We start from the raw sequence: 11,261 nt of genomic DNA, 5'->3' as shown, positions 1-11,261 counted from the left end.
CCATTGGTGCGGAAACTTAACCTACCGGACACAAAAAGTAAGAACCGCAGATTCAAGCTATGAAGCCTGCCAACAAGGAACTCCTCAAGACAGGGGTGAGAGGTCGGATGATGGGATGCGGAGAAGAAGCAGGTGTAATCCGGGGGCTGGGGTAAAAGAGAAATCAGTGACTATGCCAAGAGCAGCATGAGGCGAGCTTGTCCCCGCGCGTCTCCACGGGGAAACGAATGATCAGGACTTGCGGTTGAAGACACGCTCATCTGACCTCGGCGTGTTTCCACAGAAGGGAAAAGCATTGTTGCTAGAGAGTCACAACTAATCTGCAAAGGCCAATCCCCAGTTGTGTAGTGTGTAGGGTCGGCCATCGACCATGTGGAGAACCCTTGAGTCTAGTCAGAAGCCCATTTTTTCATCGAGGCTGGCGAATCATAGTTCGTCGGGGCATCTAAATACTTTCCCCGAACTAACGTGGATCACTTCGGGGCATCCAAAATGTTCCCCCTAGCGGGCTTTTGCTTGCTTCCGGTTGATGTCGTCCGTGCCTATGCGGGGCATCCAAACGAGTCCGCTGGCTCGGAACGTGGGGTCGGGGGAGCGTCCAAGTCTGCCCCGATGGTAAACCGCGGGGCATTTTGGCCCGCGTTCTTGGTTCCGATGCATGCATGTACGAGTATCATATCCATATCATCTCATGAGGGGATTGCAAGTGGTCCCAGGCGTCATGGGGTTGTGGGCCGTATGCAAAGACTCCGCAGCGCAGGTAACAACCAGGCACATAGCTTCCACCGGTCGCGTGTGAAGGGCTTCTATTTAGGAGCTCAAGTTACCCTGAGATTGTGTGCGGCTGATTCTTCTTACCTCCGCAGTTCTTGCGAATTTCTACATTTCTTCGAGTCAATTGAGGTATCAGTTGCATCCCACACAATGTCAAATGGAATCTTGAGAACGTCAGGCTCTAGCATCGTAGATGCCGAGGGCAAGCCTGTTCTTCTCCGTGGCGTATGTACACTATATTTATTTTTGGGCCTTCGAACACTCATGAAATACTGGTTGTTAACAAAAACTGTCGTAACAGACGGCCCTTGGAGGCTGGATGCTGATGGAGAACTTCATGAACGGATTTCCCGGCCGCGAACACCAGATCCGTGCCGCTTTGCTCAAGGTTCTCGGCAAGGAAAAGTGCGACTTCTTTTTTGACAAATTCCTCGAATATTTCTTCACCGAGAAGGACGCCGAATTCCTCTCCTCTATTGGCTTCAACTGCATTCGGCTATCCTTCAACTACCACCACTTCGAGGATGATATGAACCCCTTTGTGATCAAAGAGGAGGGCTTCAAGCACCTTGACAGGGCAATTGAGATTGTGAGTCTACAAAAGCATCCAACGCCAGGCTCTAAATCCATGTGTTTTCTAACCTATTGTAATGCCAGTGCGCGAAATACAAGATTTACACCATCCTCGATCTTCACTCCGCCCCTGGTGGCCAGAACCAGGACTGGCACTCCGACAACCCAACTGGCTACGCCGCTTTCTGGGACCACAAACACTTTCAAGACAGAGTCGTAAATCTGTGGCAGGTCCTGGCAAAGCGTTACGCGGGAAACCCATGGGTCGCCGGCTACAACCCCCTCAACGAGCCTGCCGACGTTGAGTGGACGCGTCTCCTCTCATTCTACGACCGCATCGTCCCCGCCATCCGCGAGGCCGACCCAGACCACATTCTGTTCCTTGAGGGCAATACCTTCAGCATGGACTTCTCCGGCTTCACCAAAGTGTTCCCAAACTCTGTTTACGCTGTGCACGACTACTGCGGCTTCGGCTTTCCGAATCGCATTGGAAGGTACCAGGGCTCGAAGGACCAGGATGCGTATATCCGACAGATGTACGACCGCAAGGTTGCATTTATGAAGGAGCACAATGTTCCTATTTGGAACGGTGAGTAGTTGGTTTACACGTTGGGCCATATTCGATACTGACAATTCGTGGTCTAGGCGAGTTCGGTCCCATCTACGAGCGAGAAGAGTACAACCCTGACTACAAGGTCCACAATGAAGAGAGGTACGATATGTTGGACAGACAAATGGCCATTTACACCGCCGAGGGCATCGGTAAGTCGAAGCTTGACTGATTTCCTCCATGCACTATTCGTTAACAAGTACCCTTCCAGCCTGGAGTATTTGGGCTTACAAAGACGTTAACGTCATGGGCATGACCTATCTCTCTCCTGACTCAGCCTGGCTCAAACTCCTCGGTCCCATGATCCGCAAAAAGCGTGACCTCGCTGTTGACAGCTGGGCTTACGACGACGCGCACCTGCAACCCAACCTTTTCGGCCCCCTGCACCAGTGGTTCGAGGACAACGTGCCGGCGCAATACAACAAGAAATACCCCTGGCAGTGGCGTATGCACATGCACGTATTCCGTGGGATCCGTGGCATCACCATGACCGAGTATATGATTCCTGAGTGGGCAGACTATTTCAAAGATAAAACATTCGAAGAGCTCGACGAGCTGGCCGCCAGCTGGAAGTACGAGAACTGCGTGCAGCGAGAGAGGCTGAACGAGCTCCTTACCTTGTACGCGCCTATGACGCCTGATGACAAAAGGTTGGAGGGCAAGGTTATTCAGCCCGAGGTTGAGAAGGAGGAGGGAAAGCCCAAAGAGACGGTTTCTGGGGTTGGCGTGTTCGAGTTGGCGCCTGATGAGAAGAAAAGAAAGCTTGCGCAGACAAACGGTACGCCGATTGCTGTTGCTTCATGATCGCCGCGAATCATGGGATATGGGATTGCATAAATCGGCGTTGCAGGATGTTTGATAGAATATTTTACATATTTTAGTTCATTGAATGAAATTGACGTAATACAAGTTATATGTATCGGAAATTGATCAAAGGCAATGTCCATGTCGCCTGGAATTTTTCTTCTATCTCGCATCATCTTAAACAGCCCCTAGCAATGACTTCGTTGTCTTGCGTCTCCTTGTTTGATTTTTTTCTGAGAATAAAAGGGGAAACTATCCTTTCTTTCGTAAAATGTAGTCTACGGAGGCATAGTACTTTATGCTTACGGGTTATCGAGTGAGTATTATTCTGTCAGCTAGACTGTCATTCTGTTCCTGCAGGACGCCTCGAGTCTTTCCAACACCCCCAAGTGCCACTCGAATTCCTTTACGCTGATGCTAAATCGCCGGAGGTTTCGCGTACCGATAAATATTGCTTCTCCAATATCCACTGGTAAGATATCGCGGAACACGGTGCACATGGTTGCGACCCGAAGAATGATGACCATAGTGAAGGTTCTGGCATGTGTCAGGCTCTGTCTCTGTTTGACATGAAAACATTCCGGGGGCCGAATCAAAACTCACACCATGCCACCAGCAAACAAACAGGTTATGCTGTTGGCCGGGTCAATGTCGAACACGTTGATGAACCCCCTGCATCCTTCCAGGCACATTCTACACCTCTCCAGTATCGCTTCTCTGCACGGATGAGTCTCGAAATGTGCCATATTGAGAAGAACGTATTCGAGGAACGGGCGGTGAATGATGTACTGGCCGGCATAGTAACGCCCCTTAAGCCTCAGGACATTCCATGGATTATTTCCAAGCTCTTCAACTCTGATGATGACAGGAGTCATTGGGGAACTCGCATTATCCTGCTCGGGTCTCTTCCTTGGCTGACTAGTTAGCAAGAAATCAGGTAGATTGCGGTAGAGGGCCCCGTGGTATGACCAAAAGTCCTCCGTAATTCGCAGCAACCAGTTGGCATAGTTGGCTCGAGTCATCCGGAACTGGTCTTTGCTGTCGTAAACGACGCTATTCACGCGGTTGAGGAACCGCCGGATAGCGGCGTTGGTGCTTATCTGAAAGGCAACCAGTTCCTCGGTACGGTAGAAGGATGTTGAACCCGGACTGGTTACTTCGGCTTCTGAAGCTTGGTGTGCTGCGGTGTACTCTCCGTGATGTTTCGGCGTTTCCGGTGCTGGGTAGGGGACAACATCTTCGTATCTTGCTATCCCCGAGGGCAGAGTTATGGAGATTTCAGATACGAAGTCACCTTCGTAGATAAGCGAGACCCAAAACAATCTTCGAAAGGCGTCCGAAAAGCGCTCAGTATTATCTGTGCTGATCACAGCTCTGGTGACACCCTTTCAGCATTGTTCCTCTGGTGTGGCGTCAGAAGCGATTTAAGTTCCAGCTTACCTTCTTGCAAGTGCCTCACATTTGACGGCAGTGGCGTGAGCCCAGTGAAAAGAGTCCGATACTCGCCCGTTCGCGCCCATGTATATGCTGAAAATAATTTTAGTCCAGGTTCCAGTGGGAGGACTAATCAGGCAGGCCTTGCTTGTTTACCTTGCCAACATGGTACATTGCGCTGCCTCGAGGGTGATATCTGACGAGATGAACCCAAGTAAGAGTCGCGCCTTTCGCCACAGCCACTCATCTAGTCCCGGGAAGTCTCTGAATATGCTTGAGCTGACAGGTCGGTGATGTTGGCCTCCGTTTCGACCCGAACTTTCATCCAGTGAAACGCGAAACTCCTCGGTGCATATGTAGGACCCGATGCATAATACCATCAGCAGCAAGCAGTACCGAGAGGACGCGATGAATGGTGCTGCAACACCATCTGTTTGCTCGGAGGCAACGACTTCGTTAAAGATATCAAGGACGTCGTCCAGTGATAGAAGAGAGAAGAATATGTTGACCTCGGCAAAGTATTCGTGAATCACCTCTCGATATCTATCAGCAGCATCAATAGAAACTGGAAGACTGCGATCCTGAAACAATCTCCATGACTCTGGAGGGGATTCCGATTCATCTTCTTCTGCGTTCTTGCGAAAGAAGATGTCAGTGGCCTCGGTTGAGCGGACGCCTCCGGGCATACTTGGCCGCGGCGGCAGCGGTTCCACTTCAGACAGCAATTGCCGGACAATGGGCCACTCGAAGACGTGATTCGCATTGGCCGTATGTGACAACGGGATCGGAATTTGTGCATCGGCGTCAGCACCGCTCGTATGGCTGGTCTCCGTCTGGTCCGGCGGCAGACCTCCCACATTGTGCGTCGACTCGGGCTGGCTATGCAGGCCCAATCCTGGCGTTGTCGGTTGGGGCGCGTCTTGGGATAACGGCGTCTTCACAGGCTGCTGTGACTGTGACCCCGAGAAAACTGGCGAAGAAAGGAGCCGGTCCTCGAGAAGTTGGATTCGCTCGAGCAAGATCCTCGTGTTCTGCTCAATGCGTGGCTGGTTCGAGTCGCGGTAGACGCACTCGACATTCTGCGTCATGCACAGGCTGCATTTTGGCTTTGCAGCATCACATCGCGTCTTGCGGGCCCGGCAATTCGTGCATGCCTGCCATACCCTGCGCCGTGCCGGGAAGTAGTGTGCCGCAGCAAACGATGATGACGGCGCGGACTCATCCATGGTCGGAACATGAGTTGTGTGATGCGGAGATGGAAAAAGAGAATGGGGAATTTTCCAATCATTTTACTGGCTGGCTGGTGCTGGGTTTAGTGACTGAAAGGGCCTGGTCAGGGGCGCCACGTGGAGAGCGTCACCGCCACCCCCCAGTCGTGTTAGCGGTCTCGGCCCCGGGACTTGGTCGGAGTTGATCGGAGCTCAACGGCCGCGGTACGAAGTGAAATTCGTACATCGATGATAATGCAAAATTACGCCCCGAGAGGATCGCAACACGTGTTGTTTAAAGCCTTTAAATGACCGTGATATACGAATCTCACCTCCCCATCTCGACCTCCATGCCCTTACAGAGTGGTCAAAGTGCGTTCAGTGACTGGCTGGTGAATTGGAGAAACACCAGTGCCGCATGGGATTGGGGACGGATACCAGATGTTCAACTTCAGAGATAATTTGAGGGGATGCAAATCCGGTCTACCTATTCCAATACGTCAATGGTACAACAGGAGTCAACTAAGATGAAACAACCACGAAGATATTTGATGTACTTCAGTTATCCACCCCCTTATAGCAGTTAGCTGCTATAGTATTACTAACGAGTCAGATACAAGAGGCAGACTGTAATTAAACCATCCAAATCACCATTTGAGTACAATTGCCACGTTCAGATAAAACTGGACACTCTCGCGAGAATCTCTTACCAGTGCGAATAAATCAAAACTCAGGGGTATTCTGACAACGGAAATACATTTGCTAGTTAAACATCTCGCTTGGCCTATCACCATTGCCAACGTACTTGAATCGTCCGTGTAGACACCTCCAGGTCTATGCCATGAGTTTCTTGTGTCAGGTCGACAAATTCATATCGACTTGAACACATCTTTGATACAAACAATGTGTTTGGTGACAACTGTTAAAATTTCATGAGTGAGTTGCCGGCGTGTTGAGTCGGATCGGACTGTCCCATTTGCGAAGCATCCACATTGGCTTTACTTTTGGCCACATCCAGACGCTTGAGTCAATCTAGAATGAACATGATTGCATCCGTAGTCTTATAGAGAGACACGATATAGGTTCAGAGACTCAGGTGGACACGTACGTCATGCCGGTTGCAGACAGGGTTGTCCCAGCGTTGTATTTATCGGGATAGAGGCCTGCCATACTTTATGGGGTAGCCCCCACTACACGTCAAGTTTCAGTAAAAGATACAACGAACAGGCCATGATTTGTAGTATAGGAATCGACAGCAATATGTCCCGGGTCTTTCGGTACCATATTCATCGGCAACTGCCCTGCACCAAGCATCTTTATACTTGTCGGCCAACGCGACAACATGCATTTCGCAAGCTTGGAGACACCGTTGGGCGCCTTACACTTGGACTGAAAAGACAAAAAGGCGCGACCCCCTACGATTGGGTAGCGAATTAGCAACAGCTTGACCCAGAACGAAAACCGGCCGACGTCGAACAATAGGCATAATTGAAGGGCTCGGCTGCCGCGCGGTGGCCACAAATATATGAATATGTGACGGAGCTACCACTTGTAAAGCATATAACAAATTATGCCAAGGCTGTATGGGTAGATGCATTGAGGCATTACGAGGGTGGGAAATGGCGGGTTCTTTTTGGTGAGTGTGATCCAGCTTTGAAAAGGCAGACCAGGGGACACCACTGCTTTACAGGGGGGCCTAAAAGGGGTTGCCGGGTTGACCCTTTCGGAGTTGATCTGCAATCGCGAAATACAAACAAAAGCGAAACCGAACTGACTGCGCGCGCTGCCTTCTTACCGATTTTCAATAGCTTCTTCGCACTGAGAAGACGCTGAGATAAGTCTCTTTCCAGCCTCGAGGCGTGAAGGGTTGTACGTCGTTCGTAGCTTTGCTAGATAACCGAGTGACAAAAAAGTCCGCACACTCTTAACCCGGTTTTGGAAAAGGTGTGTCTAGACTTTGCCAAGCTGTGCTAGAGCCAAAGGTGTACAGCATACCAGGGGTTTACCGCAACAATACCTGGGATGCCTGTGATCCTCAGTGACCACGGAATATTTGTCTACCGCTTGCTATTCAGGCAGCTTAGTTCTGGTAAAGCTAGGAGGAAAGTAGTTGACAGCAGAAAGCTGGAATGCCAGGGGCCAATACGACCCCCGGGAAAAAGGGATTGGTGAATATCAGCGATATATTGTCCGAATTTGGGTCCATATGATTCGGCATTATTTCGCACGAAGGTGAATTTGCGACTGGAGACAATCGCTGGCGAGCAAAGCGAGTGAATATGGTACAATGGCTGCCCCCCAGGTCTACTTCGATCGTTGATGAACCGACTGGGCGGATAGCTCCGGGTGGCTAAGAACCAAAATGGCCTAGACGTGGTAGCGCCCTTGTCAAAAACGTTTCGAATCAAAATTACAGTCCGGGAGGTCGGCGCCTGCACCAATCCCATCCCGGCCACGACACCGCATCTTGACGGCAATTCATTCGCTGTGAAGGCGTGCCGCCGGGCTGGCCTCCACGTTTCACTTACCCGAGCCCACAGAAGAATGCGTTTGCCCCTGCACACCCTGCCAGGATCGACGAGATACGCGGCGGGTCGTTGGGGTCCGATGGAGCCATGGGACGAACGAATGTTGAGTTTGGCTGTCTAGATAATCCTTAAAAAGAGGCTGATGACCTCTTGAGGTATATACTCTTGCTCTTCTGTTTGGTTGGTGTGTTCTTCTATCTCTGCAACTTCACTTGGAACCTTATCCAGACGTTCATTTGTTTCTTTCTTCTCCCCTTCACTCATTACAACATTCATTCCTTCAATATGCATCCCACTGCCTCTATTTTGCTTGCCGGTGCTGGCATCGCCAACGCATACACTATTGCTGTGGCAAAGTCCTTCATGTTAAAGAACATCGACCCCGTCGTTGAACCTGGCCAGTACACGAGCCACATGCACACATTCTTTGGCTCCGACGCCGTCACCGTTAACACCAACTCCTCCAAGGAACTCCAGGCCGGCTGCTCAACGGCCGATAACCCCAACGACTACTCTTCCTACTGTGAGCCCGAAACTCCTTGCAACGCTTTTCCTCCTTGAGATGCAATTTTTTCTGACAACCTCCCAGGGGTTCCCACTCTCTACATCAAGAACGACACGGGCGTGTCCCCTGTGCCCATCTCTCGCTTCAGCGCCTACTACGTCTCCATCGAGAATGCCGAGGTTGCCATTCCCCAGGACTTCAAGTCGGTTGTCGGCAACGCCGCAGCCACGAAGCAGTCTGACGTCGAGCAGCTCGCTGGCATTCAATGGTTCTGCGAGGGCGACGCCACCGAGGAAGGCAAAGACATCGCCGCCTGGCCCACTAAGACGTGCTCGACGCATCTCCAGACCCTCCTGCTGTTCCACGACTGCGTCAACGAGCAGACTCTCGAGTCGGCCTATTCCGGCACCCAAAACTGGAAGGACGGCTTCAAGCCGGCCAACCGCTGCCCCGAGGGCATGAAGCGCATGCCTCAACTCCGCTTCTCCATCCGCTACGACCTTCGCAAGGCCCTTCCCGACGGCTGGAACGGCACTCCTCCTTTCGAGCTCGCCTGCGGCAACTCGTACTGCTCTCACGGCGACTTCATCAACGGCTGGCTGCCCGAGGCCGCCACCAACATGCTCAAGGCCAACAGCAAGCGCGTCTTCGCCGGCGTCGACGGCCCTGATGGCAAGTACAACGCTGGATCCATTTGCGGCGCCGAGAACGCAAAGGACGCCGACCCCACTCAGGGTACGAGTGATTATGAAGAGAGCCTGCAGGCGATGAGCGCCAAGCGTAGCATCGGCCAGCGTTCTCAGGGTCGCCGCGCCGCTTCCGCATAAGCGCTTTGGATAAACCTTTATCGCCAGCCTGTTTTGAAAAGACCCATTTTGCTTTGCAAAATGCTTGCGGTGCAGGGGTGGACCAAATGTGCTGTACATAAACATTTCTGCTTCTCTACCATCTTTAGTACCATGTACCTAGAATGTTTTAATTTGACAATCCATGACGACCTGTTGTTGGGTTGAAGACACTGCGCCTTGCCCCTCCCCCTTATTGCCATGCGATCTAGGTGTCAGTCAAAGAAAGCCCAGGCCAGGTTCGTGCGTGGATTATTAAGGAGTTCAGTGGTTGGTTTCATTCAATCTACCTGAGGCAGTAACGCGGAAAGAAAAGGTGCCAGCCTATTACCTAGTCCTCCATCCTTGACTAGTTGCCTGGTGCCGATGCATCCCACAGAAACATTTGACTGGAATTGAGGATCACATCACCGTCAACACACTTCAAAAGCCGAATGTGCTTGAGCGCCCTCAATTGCCATCGCGCTCGCCGGGAGTTGCAGGCGGCGACTCGGCCCACCTGGCAACATCTCCAGGAACCGGCAGCACCGCACTGCTTGTCCAAATGTGCTTCCCGTGATCCATCTTGAGCCCAGCGACCAACCCGCCTTTGATGCTGACTGTCTGTTTTGCGGTGCCGTTATTGTCGTACGTGCGATGGAATACACGGCATCCGCATACTCGACAAAAGTAGCAGTTCATATGCCCGCCGCTTTTGGTGGGCCGCGTCCAGAGCTGCAGCTTCGACTCAAGCTCCCGGGAGAGAGGGAAGAGGCCATCGGCAGGGAAGATGGCGGATGTGCCGAACGCAGAAGCGGATTGTTTGCGGCATTGGGAGCAGTGGCAGCAGTAGACGTCAATAGGTTCTGGTGCTGGCGTCTTGAAGTTGACGGCGCCGCACTGGCATTCGACGTTCATTGTAGCTCGCAGCGATTCAGTGTTGACCTTTTAAAAAGAAGAAGAAAAGACCCTCCGTGGCAATCAGTTGTGACGTTGAATTTGCGGACAGCCAAAGCGCTGAGCCGATGACATGGACATGGATTGAATTGTTCTGATCAGAGTCTACGATGCGATGGCACAATGGGTAGTTTGGGACAAGGAAGTAATTCAGTCACTCCTCTTTCAGCTTTGACCACCGAAGGGCGCTGCCGATCCGCAGGACAGGACGCGTGAGTACATTTGATTGGCCGTGGTGAGACGTGCTGGGGGTCGCGCAAATAATTTTGTGCCAGGCCTGCTGTACATTGAACACTGAGCGGTCTTGAGAGAATGGCTTGGTGGATGAGATGAAGTGCAGCGTGCTCATTCATATGCTCTTACGGTGAAGCGGCGAAGGACTCGCTGGATCTGAGATGAGTCAGCACATGGGTACGCCCTGAGAGCTCCATGTTTCCGCCCATGTCAGTCAGTTCTGCACTAAGTAACAGCCGTTCGCTACGTCAAGCTTTCTATTTAGCCTATAGATGCAGTGCTACATCAACAGCTTCTGTCGGGTAAGAGATGATCTTCCCCAGGTCCAGGAAGATGCATTTTTTTTGGTCACATGGATGCCGGAATGCCGATTCAGCCGCCCGCGAGGACATCGACCCGGTACCGACGAGCTGCACTTGGCCCTCCAGCATGCGGAGAAGATGTCGTCTGAATATAACAGCCGAACGATATACCCCCGTCTTTACAGGCGATCCCCTTACATCAGCTGCTACTACCCCCGCCAAATCTCCCTTAGGCCGTACCCTCCGTCCCAGATTAATCACCCATGGCCTGAAAAGAGCCTAAATGAGCCTGTTCAATCAGTGCAGTTGCCGTTGCCCTTGGAGGCTCACCTAGATTGGCTTTTTGCGGCACCTGCCCCAATGCGGCCATCTCTTTCCCCTGAGCCCCTCACTGCCGGTCTGCTACCGTGGTATTCACCCCCTAGAACAAGCAAGGTTTGCCTCATGGCATGAATCGAATTCCCGAATGGGATCCTACCCGTCCAGCCCCCATGCTCGCCGACCCCAC

At 51.9% G+C, this 11,261-nt stretch overlaps 4 protein-coding genes across 4 annotated transcripts; 2 read left to right on the top strand and 2 right to left on the bottom strand.

Annotated features, from left to right (window-relative positions):
* Nucleotides 1–924: 924 nt before the first annotated feature.
* EsH8_VI_000797 (glycoside hydrolase superfamily) lies at nt 925–2,761 on the top strand (the record flags this gene model as incomplete). Its single annotated transcript, XM_083272050.1, has 5 exons — nt 925–999; nt 1,076–1,363; nt 1,432–1,936; nt 1,993–2,109; nt 2,169–2,761. The coding sequence occupies 5 exons, from the start codon at nt 925–927 to the stop codon at nt 2,759–2,761; spliced, it is 1,578 nt and encodes a 525-aa protein (XP_083127224.1).
* Nucleotides 2,762–3,096: 335 nt separating this feature from the next.
* EsH8_VI_000796 (uncharacterized protein) lies at nt 3,097–5,421 on the bottom strand (the record flags this gene model as incomplete). Its single annotated transcript, XM_083272049.1, has 4 exons — nt 3,097–3,298; nt 3,365–4,135; nt 4,202–4,288; nt 4,352–5,421. 4 exons carry the CDS (start codon nt 5,419–5,421, stop codon nt 3,097–3,099), a joined length of 2,130 nt encoding a protein of 709 aa, XP_083127223.1.
* Nucleotides 5,422–8,216: 2,795 nt separating this feature from the next.
* EsH8_VI_000795 (DUF1996 domain-containing protein) lies at nt 8,217–9,263 on the top strand (the record flags this gene model as incomplete). The annotated part of the gene is made up of 2 exons (XM_083272048.1): nt 8,217–8,454; nt 8,521–9,263. 2 exons carry the CDS (start codon nt 8,217–8,219, stop codon nt 9,261–9,263), a joined length of 981 nt encoding a protein of 326 aa, XP_083127222.1.
* A 468-nt stretch (nt 9,264–9,731) lies between these two features.
* On the bottom strand, nt 9,732–10,178 carry EsH8_VI_000794 (Mss4-like protein; the record flags this gene model as incomplete). Its single annotated transcript, XM_083272047.1, has 1 exon — nt 9,732–10,178. The coding sequence occupies one exon, from the start codon at nt 10,176–10,178 to the stop codon at nt 9,732–9,734; it is 447 nt and encodes a 148-aa protein (XP_083127221.1).
* Nucleotides 10,179–11,261: the final 1,083 nt, after the last annotated feature.

This window comes from Colletotrichum jinshuiense, chromosome 6, assembly GCF_051148585.1.
Source record: "Colletotrichum jinshuiense chromosome 6, complete sequence".
Classification (NCBI taxonomy): Eukaryota; Fungi; Ascomycota; class Sordariomycetes; order Glomerellales; family Glomerellaceae; genus Colletotrichum; species Colletotrichum jinshuiense.
Note: the sequence above shows the minus strand (reverse complement) of the source record. Positions and strands in the feature narration are given on the sequence as shown.